The following is a 19,678-nucleotide window of genomic DNA, read 5'->3' on the forward strand; positions in this document are numbered from 1 at the left end:
TAAAAGAACTGGTGTTACTCTTTAAAGTTCTTACGTTTTAACGATTTCTGAAAGAGACCTTTAAAAGGAGTTTTAGATGGAATCTTCCAGGTTATGGGATATTTTTCTTTTTCTTCTCACTGCAGTGGTGATATGGGGTATGTCTATTAAGCAAGGTCAAATAATTGATGATTCAAATGCAAGCCCATTCATGAGATTGTAACCTTTTCTTTTGACTATACTCCTCCCTTTCACATTGATGTGAATATGAACATAGAGGGTTTTTTGATCACAATTTAAGTCATTTTATTTGCAAAATACAAAATTCTATCTTGGTCATTAGACCTGAGCTGACAAAGATCAAATGAGGTAAGAATGTAAAAAATGAGTACAGTTCAATTTTATGTAAGTGCCGAGATCAAAAGCAAGAATTTCATTATTTATAGAACCTCTTTTTGGAAGATGCATTGCATTACCTCATTGTTTTTCATAGTTCATTGAGATAAATCATAGTGTCCTTCCTGAGTTGCCATGTGCCAAAGTAATCATATTCTTTAGGGAGACAACACTTGACCTTGCTTTTGCCTTTTGTAGTTATAGTAAAGTCAATATATTGCTATTTAAATACTTATTTACTTCCTACCTTGAATATGGGTTCATATATGTAATTTTACGTAGCTACAGGGAATATTTCCAGATATTAAATCTCATGGAGTATTTTGTTTTCTTTTTCATAATACTCTCACTCATTGTTTTGCCCTTCCCTGTCCCCTCCCCACCCTTAACCTTGACATTTTCATATTTCCCCATTCCTGCTTTATTTTTTCTCAGTCATGGCGCTCTGACCCACTATGCGTTTGCTCATCCATGTTGGTTTTTTCTGCCTTTTGTACTGCTGCACCCTCATGCCCAGCCTAGCGTGCAGGCCTTCAGTAATACTTGTTGAGTGAATCCCTGCTCTGTCACCACGTTTCCCCTACTTTGTTTCTGCTGTTCTTTGTTTCAAACTTAAAATGTGCACCATATAGAAAGCAAGGTCCCTGAAAAGGGTTACCTCTTGGTATTGTGAAATCAGCCGCCAGATAGATTGGGCACTACTTATTGACCAATAATAAGTGTTCCCCACCCCCTAGTGGAGAGGAGCTACTTTTAATTTCTCCAAACCCTGAAGAACATTTGGCCGAGGACGGGAAAGGAAGGGGACATTCTATGGGGACTTCCTGTGCAGAGGAAGGGATTCACACTGACACCTTTGTTCCCACTTCATTGCCAATCCCTTACAGGTTGTGAATGGTGAAGCTACTGAGCCTTCAAGATCCATTATGTGATTTTAATTTAATTTTGAAGACTCTTATTCTAGATCAGTGGCTCTCAACTGGAGACACTCCCCCTCTGCCCTCCAGTGGTATGGTCTGGAGACTATTGCTTGACACAACTTGTGGAAGCTGCTATTGGCATCTAGCGGGTAGAGACTACGGTGGCTGCTCAACATCCTGCAGTGCACAGACCAGCTCCCCCTGCCCCCCAAGAATCATCCGACCTGAAATGTCAATAGTTTAAGAAACTGATCTGGATCCTAAAGAGCTCATAATTAAATCTAGTTTGTTTGTTTCTCATATGGAGTGCTAATAATATCATAGCTGTAATTAATTTTGGTGATTTTTTTTTAAAAAGAGAGACAATATCGAATGCCTTTATTAGTGATGATTGTGTAGTAATGTGTCTGGAACAATATCAGGTTTATGTTTGTGTTTATTAATTACCAATAAGTAAATAATTTTGAAGAATTATAGTTTTTAAAAGGATAAAAGAGCTAAGTTCTGCTTGGAGATTAGATAAGCTTGCCTTTAAATCTAAATTGGAGCCTGTAGATTTTGAAATGGATTCCTCCGGTAGTTGGGGCTTGTTTTGCCTGGCCTCAGAAAATGCCCTAAGGCCTTGGAAAACAATGGTTTATTCACTCCATACCAATCCTACCAGTCAAACAACAAATAAATTACTGAGCAGCTTCCAACATAAGTCTTTCTTCTTGTTCACTATTTTTAATATTGGCCTATTTCCTGCCATGCTAGACATAATTCAAAATAACTTCCTCAAGCAATTAAAGTTTATAGTTCTTTTTCTCTTAGGAGCTTTGACCCACAACATTCTCCACAGTTAATTATTTTGATACAGCCACATATTGTCACTTCTCAATGACTAATCTAAATGTTTAAAACCGTTTCATGAACTTGGAAATGCACATTATTGTTTGAATAATTTAAATAAATGTAAAATACTCATACCTATTTCATTTGCTTCTAAAGTAAAGCATTCTACGTGTAATGTTCCATTCTTAAAGTTGTTGTTGGTGGTGGCGCAGTGGTTAAGTTTGTGCGCTCCGCTTCCGTGGTTTGGCGTTCGCCAGTTCAGATGCCAGGCATGGACCTACGCACCACTTGTCAAGCCAAGCTGTGGCAGGTGTCCCACATATAAAATAGAGGAAGATGGGTACAGATGTTAGCTCAGGGCCAATCTTCCTTAGCAAAAACAGAAGGATTGGTGGCAGATGTTAGCTCAAGGCTAATCTTCCCCAAAAACAAAAAAAAAGTATTTGTTGTTGTTAGTGCTGTCAAGTCAATTGCAACTCCTAGCGACCCTGTGCACAGCAGAACAGAACCCTGCCCGGTCTTTTTGTGCCATCCTCACCTTCTGGCGCTGTATCAGACAATGCTCCACTGCTATTCATAGGGCCAGTTTTTTCAGAAGTGAGTGGCCAGGTCCTTCTTCCTAGTCTGTCTTAGTCTGGAAGCTTCATTGAAACCTATCCACCATGAGTGACCTTGCTGGTATTTGAAATCCAGGAGGCATAGCTTTCAGCATCACAGCAACACGCAGTATGACAATGACAGGTGGATGGTGTGGTTCCCTGACCTGGAGACAAACACAGGCCAGGATGGTGAGAATGCCTAATTTTAACCACTAGACCACCAGGACTGGCTGTTCTTAAAGTATAATATGGTATAGACTTAAAGTGCATTTATATATAGCCAGCTTTTGTTTTTCAGAGTAAGTAAAAATAAGAGTAATTGAAATCTAGTAGTAATCTCCAAATTAAACTGGTAATTAGTTTCTCTTTTCACTCTCAATGATTATTTTGCGTACTTGGAAATTTCTGAATAATTTAATTCTTTTGTTCTATTTACTGTCTGTAAAATGGCTGGAATAGAGCCCATTTTATTTGTAATCAACTAGATATCTCAAACTTACCGTGTCCAAAACTGGACTACAGGTCTTCTCTCCAAAGATTGCTCTACCTGTGTCAGCTGATGACAGTTCCTTCCTTCCAGTTGTTCAGGCCAAAGGTCTCAGAGTCATCCTTGACTCCTCCTCGTTTCTCTCATACCTCACATTTAATCTATCAGGAAATCTACTTTTAAAATATACCTGGAATCCAACTGTTTCTTACTGTCTCCTCCCAAGCACCACTCTGTCTTGCCTGAATTTCTGTGGTAACCTCTTAACTCTTCATCCCGCTTCTTACCCTGCTCCCCTACGTTCTCAACACAGCAGCCAGAGTGATGTTGTTGGAATTTGTCATATCATCTCACTTCTCTGCTCAGAACTCTGCAGTGACTTCTCATTTCACTCAAAGTCACAATCCTGACAGTACTCCTCAAGGCTCTACATTATCAGGCCCTCCCTCTGACCTCAGTGCCTGCTCTTGCCTGCTTGCTTATTCACTTCCAGTCACAGTGGCCTCCAGACCTTAGCAGCCTCTAGATTTCACCCTACGTGATGGAATGTTCTTCCCCGAATGACTCCCTCAACTTCTTCAAGTCTCCCTACACTCTAGATCCCCTCTCGCGGTTGTTTTAGCCTCTCCTCCCCCATTTTTCTCTTCGCTCTTACCACCTTCTGACATGTAGTTTGCGTAGTATGTTTTTTGTTTCTTGTCTTTCCTTTTGTTTATTGATATGATCGAGTGCTTAGATCTCAATAGGCTTTCAATAAATATTTGTTGAATTAATGAAAAAGTAAAACTTTTTTAAAAAAACCCTGTATAGATGTGTAAGAATTTCTCTAGGATGTATATTTTGGAAATGTCAAGTTTTTAATGGTTGTATTAATTTGTACTCCCTCTCAAAATGTATGCGAGTTCACATTGCTTCTTATCCTCACTGACACTTGGTGTTGTCAGATTTAAATTTTTGAGTTAATTGATGGGGCTGAAGTGATATCATATTGTGTATTTCCCTGATTATTGGTGAGGTTGAGCACTGTGCTTCCTGTTTATATCCTTTGGGCTGCCGGGGGGAGAAGAGTTTTAGACATAATCAACTGGAGGCACTGATGGCACAGCTAGGAGAGGTCTGGAGAGCATTTAGAAATGTTGACCTCCAGAGTGCAAAAGAAAGACCAGAAATGGGAGTGGGGGCAGGGAGGCATCATTTTCACTTGTCAGTTAAGTCTTTTGAGCAGAGCATGCATCATTTTCCTTTAAGACAGTGTTTCTGACACTTTAGCCATTCATATACCCTCTTGAGATTTTTGTCATATCCATGTAGCATTTGTGCTCTTTTATTAAAAATGTGTATATTTACTGATTTACTATACCTTTGGATTGTCTCCCTTGCTGAAATAGATGCCTCCTCTGTGCTTCTAGAATAACTGTGTACCCAGTGCCCACCTTTAACGTTATTAAGCTGTCTCCCTACTAGAATATGAGCTCCTTGGTGACACAATTAACTAGTGCCTGCATGAATTCCACAAATTTGCCAGGCCCTGTACAGGTAGTTAATGTGAATACAGTTGTGATCAAAACAAACATGTTCCTAACCCTCATGGAACTCCAGCCTTGTGGAGGAGGAAACTTTGCATATATAATGTATTTAAAATTTTATTGCTGATCTATTTATTACTAATTAATAATCATATAATAATTTATTATAAGCACTTTGTAGAAAAAGTGCACGGTACTATGAAACAATTTAAGAGAGAGGCATAATTAAGATGAAAAAGTGGGTCGAGTCATCTCTGAGAAAGTGACCAGCTGATATGTATCATTTTATTTGAGACTTTCAAGTATCTAACAGTGTCTGGCACATAATAAATAAGAAATGTTCAGGGTCGGGCCCCATGGTGCAGCTGTTAAGTTTGCACTTTCTGCTTCGGCGGCCTGGGGTTCGCCAGTTCGGATCCCATGTGTGGACATGGCACCGCTTGTCAAGCCATGCTGTGGCAGGTGTGCCACATATAAAGCAGAGGAAGAGATGGGCATGGATGTTAGCTCAGGGCCAGTCTTCCTCAGCAAAAAGAGGAGGATTGGCAGCAGTTAGCTCAGGGCTAATCTTCCTCAAAAAAAAAAAAAAAAAAAAGAGAAATGTTCACCGAAGAAACTCTAGATGGGTGTGTTATTTTATAACAAATTTTGCACACAGAATTATAAAGAACATATTCACTTCCTTCTTTAAAGATTTTGGTTAAGAATGTTGAAATTATTCCTTATATTAAAACTTTTGTGGTCGGATGTTGTCCTGGTTTACTGTTTTGGTACATGTTTGTTCTACACAGGAAATTTTTCCTTAAAATTAACAAATATAACATTTATATAATCACCTACCTTCCCAATGGATACAATTATATTAACCATCCCCCCTGAGCATATCTTGGAAAATAATATCGTTTTCATGAAAAGAAGCATGTCATGTTTTTATTGGGATTTTCTTCTGTTTGTGTTGAAAGCGAGTGGGGTGAATTAATTGTTACACCTGTAGCTAATTGTGATATATATTTTTTCTTCTCTGTAAGGATTGATAACTGGCACAGAAATGATGAAATCTAGGCCGGTGAGCATCAGGCAACTGTTAGCTGAGTTTATAAAAGAGATGAGATTCCTGAAAACCAGGGTAACCAGCTAGGGGAAAATGGGGCATGTAATTAGAAGGAGACATGATTCCCCACCCTTCTTCCAGAAGTAAGAAGAGTGGTCTAAAAAAAGAAAAAAGGATATAATTCTATTTGATTAGTTAGAACCAGTTATAGAAAAATACATATGTGTTATAATCTTTTACCTAGAATGTCGATCTAAGAGAAAAGTTATATTGGTTTTCAAAATTGAAGTAATTCCCGTCCTGATTAAGCTCTTATGGCATATTATGTTTTCCTGTTTGTAGAGTTTCTGTTAGGGGAAATTTTATAGATTTTAATATTTCAGGAAATGATCTGTTCCTATTCTGTTAACTGAGTGAAGGACTTATTTGTGGTATATTGATATAAGCCAACTGTTAATGTAGCAGACAATAATAATAGAATTTCTGTATCCCCCTTTTGCTAGATTTATGAGAGAGAGTGCTGATAATGGAAGGAGCCAGAGTCTGGGTGCCAGTCATAAAATCAGATTAGCCTTGTTCCACCAGGCCAATCACTTAACCTCTCTAAGCCTTTATGGACTGTAAGAGGCAAGAGGCAAATAATGGCACCTACCTCAGAAGACTGTAAAGTAAAAAATTTTATCTAAGATCAAATGAAATAAGGTGCTTTTGTAAAGTGGGGAATGCTATAATAATGCAACGTTATATTACTGTTGTTTGTTATTGTTTTGTTGGCTTTACTGTTTAACTTACTAGCTCTTGGTTCTAGTATGTCTCTTATTCACTCTATTATTACAAACTTGTTTTGTAGCGAGCAATGTATCCCTAAGAATTAGTTTCAAATTTAGCACTTTCTTTTCTCTATTCAGATAAACAACTGCTCTATTATCTCTAATAGAGTTTGGAATGCCATAGCCATATGTAGATCCCTAGGTGTTTAATAATGGCATATTTAAAATGACCTAAAAGTAAAAGAAGCACTTGAATCTTGGAGGTAGGATTTCCACAGGACACAGAGAAAATATCCAACGTAGATAAGGGTCCCTTGGTTAAGTTTCAGTACAAATTTGACAGACCCCTAAGACACCAGAATTTTTTTTTAAGGAACAAATAACAGTGAAATCTGAATTCTATTAATTCTTTTTCTACAGTGCCTCCAAAGCCATTACATCTGCAGAATTCTCCTTCGTCCAATATACACCAAACCCCCAGGCATAAAGCTTTATCTAGTGCAAAACCAAGGATGGAGGAAGTTAAACCTGCCTCTGCTTCTTGTGTCTCAAAAGAAAAACCCAGTAAGGTATCAGATCTCATCAGTCGCTTTGAAGGAGGCAGGTAAGAGCTAATTTACAATGGGAGAAGGCAGAGGGGAGAAGAAAGCCGGTTTTCGAAAAAGAGATGATGGAGTCATCAATTTTCTAAATCAAAAATAGAATATCTTATTCCATTAGGTTTGGTAAGCCTTTAGAAAGAGTGAATTTTTAAAATATTTAATCTTGCACTAATGTGAATTGTCAGTTACTATATATTACCTCTGTACAGCACACTATGCCATCAGCGTTTTCATCCCATTGTGTGCTATATACAACTGTAGATAACCTCTGTCTCGTTCCTCTGTATCTCTGTATATCACGCTGTGTGTTACTCCATGTGGGTCAGTCTCTTGGTCACTGGATATCTGGGTTGGAAAGGCAGGAGGCTGTCTCTTTCTTTTTGTTTCTCCCTTTGTATGTTTGTAAATGTGACTCCTGTGAGTCTGTCCCATCTCCGTGGCCTTCTTTTCTTTCCGACCCACTTTATTCACATGAGTCTTCTATATCCATTCAGTTTCTCTTTCCCTCTCCCCATCCCCTTGTACTGTACTAAGTTTTGAGAAAAGATGTTGCCAACAGCAAAATTCATGCTACATTTCAGTTTTGTGTTCATTAGATATAATTTTATATCTTTAGTCCTAATGTTTCAAAAAAGGTAGGTGAAATATTGTATATTTCTCACTTAAAGATAAACACAAACTCACATAAGTCGCTTTTCTGCTTATATGACCCTCAATAGTTTTTTCTTAGAATTCCTGCCACTGAGTTAAATAGAATTTTAAAAAATTTTTGTCAGGAGCATTTTATTTTTATATGTCACCAAAAGTCTCATGAATATAATGAAACAGAACATATATAACTTCACTTTCATCCTTGAATTCAAATATTTCTATTTATTTCAGTGTAATATTTGGGAATGGTTTCCCATTAGGTGACTTTATTATTTCTTTGCAGGATTTGTTGTTATTTATGCAATGGATCATAGCTTGGAAATACTTTCAAAATTTTCTGGAAATTGTGACCCAGTACAAAACTGCAGTGTCCCTTGTTTAAGATGAGACTATATTTAGTAACAGGTTCTAGAGAAAAGTAGTTCAGAAGCCTGTCTTCATTTTTCATTCCCAATCTATTGTGGGAACTTGAGTCATAAATATTTAAACTTCAACATCTCCCCCTCCGAAGTAGGATTTTTAAAACCTTTGCTATCTTATAGTAAGCTTTACTAAAATGATTTAATTCCACTTAAAAATTTGTTTGTCAAGGCAAGTTGATTCAGTAGCACAGAGAGTGACCTGTCGTGTTTGCAGGCTCCCAGGACCATGTTCAATGACTGCATAATGTAAGCAGGCACTAGAACCCTGGCCCCTGTCCATAGTGCATGCTAGAGCCGGGATCCCCAGCTTTGGAGGTAGCTTTGGGAAGCCCTGAATGGGTCAGTATTCCAAAGGTTAAGTCCTGTGAACGTCACAATTTTGGTAACCCACTCTTTGCATTCCTCTCCATACATGAAATGTACACAATTTTTCCACTTATTAATATGGTTTCTTTTACTCTTTCAGACTTCGCAGATTCAAAGTCATTTTTTGATATAAAGCTTGAAGGTGGGCGCTAAGAGATGTGCTATAATTTATGACATTTTAAATAAACTTGTTCCTAAGCGCAGATAGGATGTCATGTGGGCATTTTGGCAGATCTGGTAAAGGGGTATTACTTGTGGCAGAGTCCACTGCCAATACAAAAAATAATCATATGTTCTTAGTGAGGTATTACCAGTAGGAACTGGCTCTTAAAGTGTCTAAAGGGGTTAGTGTTGCGTTGGGTCTATGGGACTTTAGTGGGAAGTTTGTATTTCCTTTTGAGGGAGATCCGCATGCTGCAGTGTAGCTCCTGGGCTCCGCCCCAGTTCTTACCGCTCTAAGTATCACTTTGTGGACTAGAGGGAGGTTCGGCGGACTCTGCGTTACCACGGTAAATTGACAAAAAGAAAAATGTCTGTTGTAGTGGGGTAATAGAAGACGGTACGGCACTGTTAAGACCTTACCCCATAGTTTGCCTCTTTGCAATAATCTAAGTAATTGTTTTATTGAGATGAGTGATTCGGAGGATGTATTTGGAGCAAGTGAATTTTATGTATTTTTTTACTGTGGTTACTTTTTCCCCCCTTTTTTGAGAGTAAGAGAAACTAGTCTTTTTAACCTATAAAAGACTTCAGGATTTTGGAAAGAAATGAATAACATCTTCCCTCAAAACTGAACATTGGTTTTTCCCAAGGATACTGCAAGGGCAACTGTTTTTCCCCGTGGTTTGGCATCCACAAAGCAGCAGGAATCTGCTACGTGTTGGCTCACCACTGCTTTTACTAAGTTTCCCTCCCCAGCTATCCCCGCCCCACCCCCACACGCATATCCTCTGGATATCACTTATTACAGGAAATTCCTGCCTCTCGTCCAAAACAGTCCTTTCCAAAAATCCTAAGCGAGCCCAAAGTTTGGTTCAGAGGATCTGCCGAGGATTTTTCCACTGGCTTGCTGGACACTGATGTGGAAAAGGAGGACAGTTTGAATCAAATCTCCAGGGACTGCTTGAGAAATTATCTACACCTAAGGGACACTCTCCTAAAAGGCAAATGTCAGTGGTAGCGTGTATCACATTTATTTATGCTGACAACATTCAACTTTTATACATATATGACATTTTCCCCTCCCCAATTTTCCCTTCCCTTCCTGTGGTGCTGAACTTTACCATGTCTTTCTTCCTCCCTTATTACTTTCTTGCTGTCGGTTGTTGTTCCCTGTTCCATTCTCCAGTCCAGGTCAGCAGTGTCTGGGAGGAGTGGAGTGAAGGGAGGCGGTAACGCACATCTCAGCATTGTCCATGGACCTTGCTGCTGCCCTCTCCCCACCTCCTTCGAACTCGTGACCTCTACCTGCACTCAGGAAGAGGCCAGCCCTGAACTTGCATCCCACGTTTTGTATACAGCCTACTCACCTGCACCTCACTCCATCCTTCATGTTCCAGTGTGTTATAACATGGGGTTAAGACCATGGCATTTAGAGTCAGACTTCACAGTTTTATTTTTGTCAGGCATGTGACATTGGCCACATTATGTAAGTTTCTAAGCCTGGATTTCTCTATTTATGGCGTCCCTCTTATGGAATTATTATGAAGATGAAACAAGATAATTGATATAAAGGGCTTAGTGTAGTTTCTTGCGCTTAATAAATGTTAGCTGCTATTATTGAATTACTGTCATGATCATCATCACAATCACAGTTATTCATTGTTCATTGAGTATTTATTGAGCACTGTCCATGTGTCAAGTGCTGTGCTAAGAGCGGGGGATAAAGCAGAGAACAAGACAGGCAAGTGCTACGCCCTTAGAGAGTATTATTCTGTATTTACTTTTTCTCCTCATTAGGTTGCAGGAATCTCTCCAAAACTGCAGCCCAGAGTTTTATTTTCTCATCCCTGGAATCCTAGATTAAAATGCTATGTGAATACTGCCATAGGAACATTGTTATATATTGGCAGTTAGGTTCCACTGTACTGTTAGAATTATATATAATGTCAAGTAATAATAAGGGCTTTAAAGAAAAATAAAGTAAAATGTGTAGTTAGTGGTGGAGTATGCTGTAATAGATAGAATAACCCAGGAAAGCCTCTTTGAGGTGACATCTGAGCAGAAACCTGAATGAAAGGAAGGAGTGAGCCACACCAGTGTCTTGGGGAAGATAGTCCTGGGCACAGAGGATAGCAGCTGTAAAGACCCTTACTTGCACATATTTGCTTATTGGGAATCAGGAACAGCAAGGAGACTAGTACGGCAAGAGCTCAGCAAGTGAGGAGAGGGTAGAATTTAATGAGGTGGGGCTGGAGTGTCTAGGATCTTGTAGGCCATGGTCAGGATGCTAGATTTACCTTTAGGTGTGTGGGGAAGCCCTCACAGAGCCTGGTCTCTGTGGCTGCCTCAGAGAGACTGGATTGGAGGGGATCAGAAGTGGAAGCAGAGAGGGCCTGGTCCTGTGGCCAAGTGGTTGAGTTCGCACGCTCTACTTCAGCTGCCCAGGGTTCACATGTTCGGATCCTGGGTGTGGACCTACACACTGCTTCTCAAGCCATGCCGTGGCGGCATCCCACATAGAAGAACTAGATTGACCTACAACTAGGATACACAACTATGTACTGGGGCTTTGGGGAATTTAAAAAAAAAAAAAAAAAAAGAGGAAGATTGGCAATAGATGTTAGCCCAGGGCCAGTTTTCCTCAAACACACACAAAGTGGAGGCAGATGAGTTAGGAGGCTATGGTGGCATGTGTAATAAAGTTTTTGAGAATCTGTGTTCTGCTTTCCAAACAAAAATAGCCTTTGGTTTCTAACCAGTTCATAAAGTGAGGTCTGACTATACTTGTTTTTAAAATGTTAAGAAAGTAAAAATCTTGGGAAAATATGGTTTTATTAAATATAAATATTTCTCACATCTAAGTCTTTACTAACTAGCCATATTGATAAACAGCCCAAGGAGATGTTCCAGATCCTACAGGTCAAGCACAAGCTTGATATCTTTATTTAAATGTTTATTTAAGTGTGGATAGCACCCCAAGAGACTGAGAGCTACACTGGAATATTCTCATCCATGCTTCTAAAACCATCAGAGGGAAAAAAAGTCTTCACTAAATATCCCTTTGCAGCTGGAATAAACTTGTTTTTATTCTAGAGCTTTCCGTGCCAACATTTTCATGCTTCCTTTGTATTTTTCTTTTAGCTCATTATCAAATTATAGTGATTTGAAGAAAGATGCTGCTGTGAACCTAAATGCTCCTAAAATCCCAGGAAGACATGGATTGACAACCACACCTCAGCAAAAACTCCTCTCCCAGAACCCACCGCAGAAGCAGGGAAATGATGCAGATCAGACTCAGGGTGTACAGACTTGTGTGGCTAACGGTATAATAGAGGCACAAAACCAGATGGAATGTGAGGAGGATAAAGCGGCCACTCTCGGCCCAGATACTCCTATTCAAACTTCTGAACCCTTGCCCGATACGGACTTAGTGAATGGAGAAAGAGATGAAACTACCACAGGCCCTGCATCACCCACGACAGATGTCTGTGATGGAAATGCTTCTGACAGTAGCTACAGGACTCCAGGTGTAGGCCCAGTGCTCTCCCTGGATGAAGGAAGGGCAGACACAGAAGCTAAGGTACAAGAGAGAGAAAATGGAGAAAGCCCTCTGGACCTGGACCAGCTGGACCAGCACCATGAGATGAAGGTAGAGTGTGAGACTGGCTCATAAGTAGGATTTTATTTTACTACTGTTTTAACACTCTGTTTCATAGCACCTGTGAGATGAGTGAGTCAGATCACCCACGCCCCCAGTTAAACAGTTTTCAAGTTCTAGCTGCCAATGGGTGTCACCCCTACTCTCTGAGGAGCTGTTTCACTTTTTGTTCTGTGTAGTTTCTGTTGATCTTTCTATTGTGATTTCAAGAGTCTGAACAGTGTGAAGACTTTGGTATAAGAAAACCACAGACATATTGTTTTTACTTAAATGAGAAGAAAATGTTCTTTGTTGTTCTAGATGTTAGGGCAGCATCTCTAATATTTATGGGCTAATAAGCAAGAGGAAATTGTATAATCTTTGCTTTTCAGACATTTCTAATCTAGTAAAAGACACAGACCTGGAAGATTAACTTGCAGTAGTAAATGTTTCTTGTAAAGATGGGAATATGGAAGTATTCACAAATTATTCAATGGATTAGATCTATAACTCTTTCCAGGCTTCTAGGTTTTGAAAATTTTTCTAATAAATACACAATTTTATAGTGAATGACTTAATCTTGGAGTTAGAAGCCTCTTTAAAGATCATCTTAGTTCAGCAATTCATTTATAGAAGGAAGAGTCCCAGAAAACTTAAGTGATTTTCCAGGGTCACGATTATAGCCCTGACCCCCAGGCCAGTTTTGTGTCTCGTATGCCAGAAGTCACAAATGTAAATGCCTAAATGCAGGAAATGCCAATGACTGCAGCAGCCATGAGTAATATAGCAGAGAGAGGTGAGGCTGGGGCAATCTGGAAGTTCATCTCCTTTCTAAAGAGGACAGCAGTTCAATGAACCACCTGAATGGCGTTTCTGCCCATGTGCAAAATTCTAAGCTAACAGAGAGCTTATTTGCTGGTTAATTATGTTCATAATTTACCTGTGCTAAACTTTTATATAATTCCAGTAACAAGACCATTGCATTTGTTTTCTTTATTCATTCCATATAGTGCTTTGGAAAGATTAATAAATATGGCTTTTACAGGGTACTTGGGATTTCTTGGATCAAAGGTGTAATATAAGCATCATCATAGAGTTCCCTGAAATAGAAAATTGTTTACATCTCGGAAGATAAGAAAAAAGTTTCCATTGCTTAGTCTCTCTTGTCGATTATAAACAGCAATCTTTGCAGGAGAGTTGAGAATTGAAAACTTGACAATTGTAGGAAAATTTGTAAATGACAAATCCAAGTCCTAAATCTCTCTAGGATTTTTTATGGTACTGTGTCTTCACTGGCATTACCATAGGCAGAAATTCGAAAGGACTGATACTATAATATTAGAGTAAAAAGTGATTGATATATTTAGAAGTTCAAAGTGAAATCTACCTTATGGTACAATTTTTTCACTGACTCTCAAAAAAATCCCAAATAGACAAAGAGCCAGTGAATTATTTTCTTCTACTTAGTGAATTAATTTTAAATGCTGACTCTCAAGCAAGTGAAGTTTAAATAAGGAAGTGGGTGGGAGAAAGTGAGTCATACTTGGTAACATTATCTGAAACGTTAAAGAAACAGGACATTGCACAGTGAATCTCTTTACATCTCAATATCATGGTAGATTGTAGTGTCTCTGTGCTTGAACCATGGTGAACAGGAGAGAAGATTAGAACCAAGGAACTCAAGACTCATACGTCTGTCCTTTTACAGCTGGGATGATGCCACCAGCAAGTATTTATAAAACAGTAAGAGCTATTCTTATTAAGGGAAATATTTTAATTGGCGATGGTGCCTGTAGTTGCTGAATTTTGCTTTTGTTTTTCCTGTCATATTATGTATACATTTTCATAGATGAGTCTTAATTGGTTTGGGAGAAACTTAATGGGGCTTTCCTATTAAACTAGTGAAACAGAATAGTACAGCTGGCCTTTCTCTTAACTGGACATCTAAGCAGTGGATGGCACATGCTCTATATGGGAAGAAAAAGGACAGTTTCTCTGCAGAGCTTTTGATCCAAACACCACATGTGTGTCCCATCTGAAAAGGAGAATTAGGATTTAATTTCCACATGGTGACAATGTCTTTCTCCTTCACTGCTCTGATGTGTTTCATTGCCTTTCCTTCTTCCAAAATGCAAAACGTAAATGTAAGCAGTGTTAAGATAATAAATTTTATGATACGTGTTTTTTACCACAATTAAAAATAAAGAAGAAATCTTAAAAAGTAAAAAAAAAAGGAAGTAGTATATAGTGGACCAAACAATTGGAACCAGGACATCTTGGTGATACTTCTAATTTGTCTACTCAGTAGCAGTATGACCTTGAACAAATCAATTAAATTTGTTAATTAAAAGGATTCTAAAATTCTTTAAACAATATAAATTGAGTCTGATCTTAAAGCCCTTTTCAGTAATAATAATATAATTCTGTGATGTTATATGTAGGAATATTCCTTTGTTAGTGTACCCCTATAGGTTGTCAGCTGCTTCTTAAACTGTCTAAGGTATTGAACTTTCTAAGACATGATGGAATATTTGAGTTTCACTATGCAGACAACTGAAAAAACTTCTATCTTGACATAACTCAGTATAGAAATTTACATCAGAGCAGTCGTAAGTAAGGTTCGTTTAAACCAGAATTACATTTAATGGACATTTCCTAAATGCCCACCAGGAGGGGGAGAATGAGGGGTGGGGGCTGGAAGGGAGACTTAGAGTAGAACCATAAAGATAGTTCAGCAAAGTAGATACGTATTAAAACGCATCTTGAACGATCATTATTAACAATGAGAACTGACTTGAAAATAGTCTCAGCTTGTATAACTGTTTCACTGATTATCTGGTGTATTTTGATCAGGAACTGCTTTCAGTGGTGAATATAGGATACTGTTTTTACCACATAAAAGATAAAGAATACCTACTTCATTGAAACGACTGACTCGACCATACGTTAGCGAAGCAACACTTTTCCAGTGTTTAAACATTTTGCATCACCAGTGATCTAGAATATAGCCAGACACCTCACAGTAAGCAGATATTTCTTAAAAACCTCAAAACCAAAAGAAAATTTTAGCACTTTGTGATATCTTTAGCTCTCACCCACAGGGTGTTAATGGTATCTTTAAATTAAGGTTAATCATGTATTACAGCAGATTAAAAGACTGAAATCCACTAAAGTAAAGGGTAGATGTTGTTATAAGAAAACATATTAAAAGCCATTCGTTACAGGGAAGGTGGAGGCAAAGGAATATCGTAGTGTGTATGTGTGTGTCCTCACAGACATGCATACTTGAGGGCCTCGGGGGTAACAGTATTATAATTCCTGTTTGGCATGATGAATTTGGGTTATCATAAGTAGCTTAAACTATTTTAGGAGATTCAGGTAAATGGGTCAGTACGTTTTAGAGTGAATTTCATGAAGAGAGGTTATCTTCTCAGATTGGTAGGCTTCAGTGGGTCAGCTTTAGTAGAAATGCACTGATGTGGAATGCTGCATTCATTGATGATGCGGTATAAGTGAAAAGTTCTCTTTACAGTTTTCATGAGCCTTCTGATATTCAGGATATATTTTAACAGGTTGTATTGGTAGATTTTTCTGAGATCTCATTCAAAGAGTTTCCTTGCTCCATATTTCATACAGCAAGCCAAACATAAATGTGTAGATGTGCACTTTTAAAGACTGTAGTTTATATAAATAACAGATCTCTGTTTTTGCAACATAAGCTCAAAGGAGCAGGGTATTAAAACTCTAATAATAGCAGTTTTATCAAGAAGATAACAAACAGATTTTTAAGAAGTTAATCTTTCATTTCCCCAAAAATGAAAGAAATTATATAATAAAGTAAGGACTAGATGAAGAAAGTATCCACAAGGTAGAGATTTATGGCACATTATTCTTTTTTAAAAAAACTTAAATATTTCCTTTGTGGTTATTTCTGGTTTTTTAATTACCATTTTACTTATTATATTTTTATATAAGCCTTGAGGGTTTATAACTTTTAAACATACTCAAACATTAAGAAGATAATCATCTCCCAGGGAAACGAATGACAGAGAATCCCATTCAGACATAAATGGCAAGTAGAAAACCAGTGCTGTAATTCAAGTTAACTTACTTTCCCTCCAATTTCCTCTCACTAAGTTTAATTGGAATTCTTAGAAGTGTTGATTAATTTTACAGAGTGTAATGTGAGGCAGCAATTTCTGGGAGCTAACACATGATGCTTACTTGGTTATCCATTTCTGATGATGGGCTACAAGTTCTTTTTTGGTAAATCTTTACATTTCTTTTGGTTTATTTCTTGAAAAATAAGGGGGATAATTGTTGAGGTCTTGTTAGATATGAAGACAAATAGTAAGTGACTCTGTAGCTATTTTTTCTCTTGCCAAATCGCTTTAATTCCAAAAAAGGGAAAGAACAAGCAAAGAAATTATCCAGGCTTCACTAATCGGTCTTTCATTGTTGCTGGTATTATTACAATGAAAGCTCCAGCTAACGTTGTAGAAGTTTTAGAACAATGTGTAGGATAATGGAAAAGTTACCCCGCTAACCATGTGGATAGTTCATAAAAGTCTTGAAGGTAGCTTTTCTTTATTCTCTTAGAACTGAATGGTGAATTCAGAATCTTCTTTATTTTGTGGTCACTCTGTTCAGTATGTTGGAAAGGTTTAAGAAAGAGAAATGAGAAAAAAATGAACTTCAGGGAACCTGTACCTGAAAAAACCACCTATTGTTCAGTTTACCAATTCAGGATGCCAGACTCACTCTCCTAGGTGCTAGAAACAAATGAACAAGCTAAGCCCTGCCAACAAACCCTGAGTCTACTGAGAGGAGAGAGAGAGAGATGGAAATACATGACGCTAACACGGTGCAGTAAGTGTTTTGGAAACACAGGAGAGGAACGAACTGTGCCTAGAGGAGGGGCTGGTTGAGGGGCAGGCTGCTGAGAAGCTGTTGAATTGGGCTTGAAGAAAGAACAGAAGGTTGCTGGGTGGTCCACCATGAACAGGAACCGGGTGAGGTAGGGAAGAGAATGCATCTATGCAGAGGGAACGTGTGATGAGAAATGAGCAGAGGCAAAAGGGTAGATGCCATATTGGGAGGTATTTCTGGCCTCGTTAGAGTCCAGAAGGGCTAAAGAAATGAGTATGGGGCTAGAAGGATAGGCTTAAAAAGAAAATGTAAGCTAAGGACAAATTGCAATGGATTTCTATACCTACCTTGTACTTTTTTCCCCCGACAGTAATGGAGACTTTTTAGAAAGATTTTTAAAAGTCTGAATAAAAATTAATAATCCTCATTGAAAAATCAAGAAAATGCAGCAAAGCACAGAGAATACAAAAATCACCCATAGTTCTACCACCCAAAGAGAACTGCTTTGATGTTTAACATTCCAGCTTGTTTTTCTGACTGAGCTGATTTCTTAAAAACATATTCAATAGCATAATGTAGGGTCTTTGTGCATCCTGTTTTGCTGGATTAACAGAGGTATTTCCCATGTTATTTCAAACTTTCCGTAAGCCTAATACTATCTGGCCTCAGAGGCACTTAATTAAAGCATGGAAGTGACATGATTATCCATCTGTGGGTTTTCGAAAAATGAGTCAGATCAAAGGAAAAACAGATGGAGCAGGGTGCATGGTTAGTAAGCAGCTGCAGAAGTCCAGGTGTGAGAGGATGGGGTCCCGGCCGTGGCCGAGGGTTAGGATGAGGAAGAGAGATTTCTGAGGACCCCATGACTGGACGTAGGGAATGAATCACGTTCAACTCCTAGCTTGGATGAAGTGGCAGATGATGTGCCACTTCCTGAACTACAAGAGAATAGAAGGAGCAACATATATGGGGGACAGAAAAATTAATTTGGTTTAGACATAGTGAATTTGAGGAACTTCTAGGTCATCCAGGTAAAGATGCCTAAAACAAAAATGAATATTCTGGAGACGGTATGGTGTATTGGTTAAGGGTGAAGGCTTTAGAATTAAAAGAGATTAGTTCAAATCCCAGCTCTATCGCTTACCAGCTAGATGACCTTGGACATAGCACTATAATGTAACTCTCCAGGCCTCGGTTTCCTAACATGTTAATGAAATAATAGAGATGCCAGACAGGAAAGAAAGTAATTGTGTTTGGAATGGGGAGGGGGAGTAGAGTTGCTAATTAGGTTAGTTTGGTACCTCTGAGTTTATGGCACCTGCCAAGACATCCATTTGGAGATATTAATTAAGCAAGTGGAAATATGGATTTGGAGCTGAGGAAAGAGGATAAAAACGTAAGAGGATGTACATAAGGGTGTGATTAATATTGCCAAAATAGAATGTGTAGGAACAGGAAGACGGCCTAGGACTGAGCCCTGGAGAGCACAAACATAGTCAAAAGGGGAACATAGTGAGTTATCTGAGATGAAAAAGAAGAAGAGAGAGCAGTGTCGTGAGAAGTACTGGGCTTGAGAGGGTGGAGGGGCACGGAAATATTGGTGAGCATATGAGGATGGTCATCACGTAGAACATGGAACTGGGAGTTAACCTGGAGACCAAGGCCTTTACTGAGACATTATAGGTAACTAGCTCAGTGAACCTGGACGATCAAATTTAAACTGAGTGAATTTATATTGCACATATATTATGTGCAAGGCACTGCAGTGACTACAAAGAGGAAATTAGCAGTTGAGGAGGATTAAGATAAATAAATGACCATTACTTAAGATATCATGAGGTAAAGACGAAAGGAGAACTCAAAGATAGGTGTGGTTCAGAGCATGGCTGAGAGGGTGAATTCCCTGTTGTTAGCACAAATGGAGAAGTCAGGCAGAGGGTCTGGGACTCAGTGAGTGAGGTGCTGAGGGACCATGGCGTAGAAGTGACTTGTGGACTTCACGCTGGATGTGTTGATTTGGGAAGTGCTCCAGAGAGGCCAGTGGAATATCCTCAAAGGGTGGGGCTTGGAGCTTGAAGACAATAGAAAAGCTTAGCTCTGTGGTAACTTGTGACCTAAATTCTGAGGGCCCAGGTCAAAGATACTGGGACCAGCTTGAGGACAGTAGAGAAGGTTAGCTCTCTCATGGTAACTTGTGACCAAGATTCAGAGGGCCCAGGTCAAAGACAGTGCAACCAGCAGTCTCTCCGGCGTTGCTGAGTGGCCTGGAACTCAAGAAAGAGAAAAGCAAAGTTGGAGTAGGGGTGAGCCAGGATCAGCAAGTCAGCAGGGCCAAGGGAACAAAGGGATAAGGAGTCAGGGATGGGGTTTAACAGAATGTTGATGTGAACCAGGAGATTTGCGAAGG

At 38.9% G+C, this 19,678-nt stretch overlaps 1 protein-coding gene and 1 long non-coding RNA gene across 22 annotated transcripts in view; one reads left to right on the plus strand and one right to left on the minus strand.

Annotated features, from left to right (window-relative positions):
• FGD4 (FYVE, RhoGEF and PH domain containing 4) overlaps positions 1 to 19,678 on the plus strand; it is a 193,074-nt gene that overhangs the window by 131,585 nt on the left and 41,811 nt on the right. For 8 of the 17 annotated variants that reach the window (XM_070621017.1, XM_070621021.1, XM_070621019.1 and 5 more), the window contains exons 3-4: positions 6,983 to 7,166; positions 11,907 to 12,414. In XM_070621017.1, the coding sequence (XP_070477118.1) occupies positions 6,983 to 7,166; positions 11,907 to 12,414 (692 nt within the window). Of the gene's footprint in view, positions 1 to 6,982; positions 7,167 to 11,906; positions 12,415 to 13,956; positions 14,146 to 17,268; positions 17,420 to 19,678 lie in introns of those variants that run through there. The other 9 variants (XM_070621023.1, XM_070621026.1, XM_070621025.1 and 6 more) reach the window with 3 other exon arrangements.
• The window catches only part of LOC103552053 (uncharacterized), a 120,860-nt gene that overhangs the window by 32,862 nt on the left and 68,320 nt on the right, over positions 1 to 19,678 (minus strand). For 4 of the 5 annotated variants that reach the window (XR_011540366.1, XR_011540369.1, XR_011540364.1 and 1 more), the window contains 2 exons: positions 2,668 to 2,892; positions 2,265 to 2,430 (listed from right to left, as the gene is read on the minus strand). This is a non-coding gene — a long non-coding RNA (uncharacterized lncRNA). Of the gene's footprint in view, positions 1 to 2,264; positions 2,431 to 2,667; positions 2,893 to 16,771; positions 17,045 to 19,678 lie in introns of those variants that run through there. The other variant, XR_011540368.1, reaches the window with a different exon arrangement.

The sequence above is a fragment of the Equus przewalskii genome, chromosome 5, assembly GCF_037783145.1.
Source record: "Equus przewalskii isolate Varuska chromosome 5, EquPr2, whole genome shotgun sequence".
Lineage (NCBI taxonomy): Eukaryota > Metazoa > Chordata > Mammalia > Perissodactyla > Equidae > Equus > Equus przewalskii.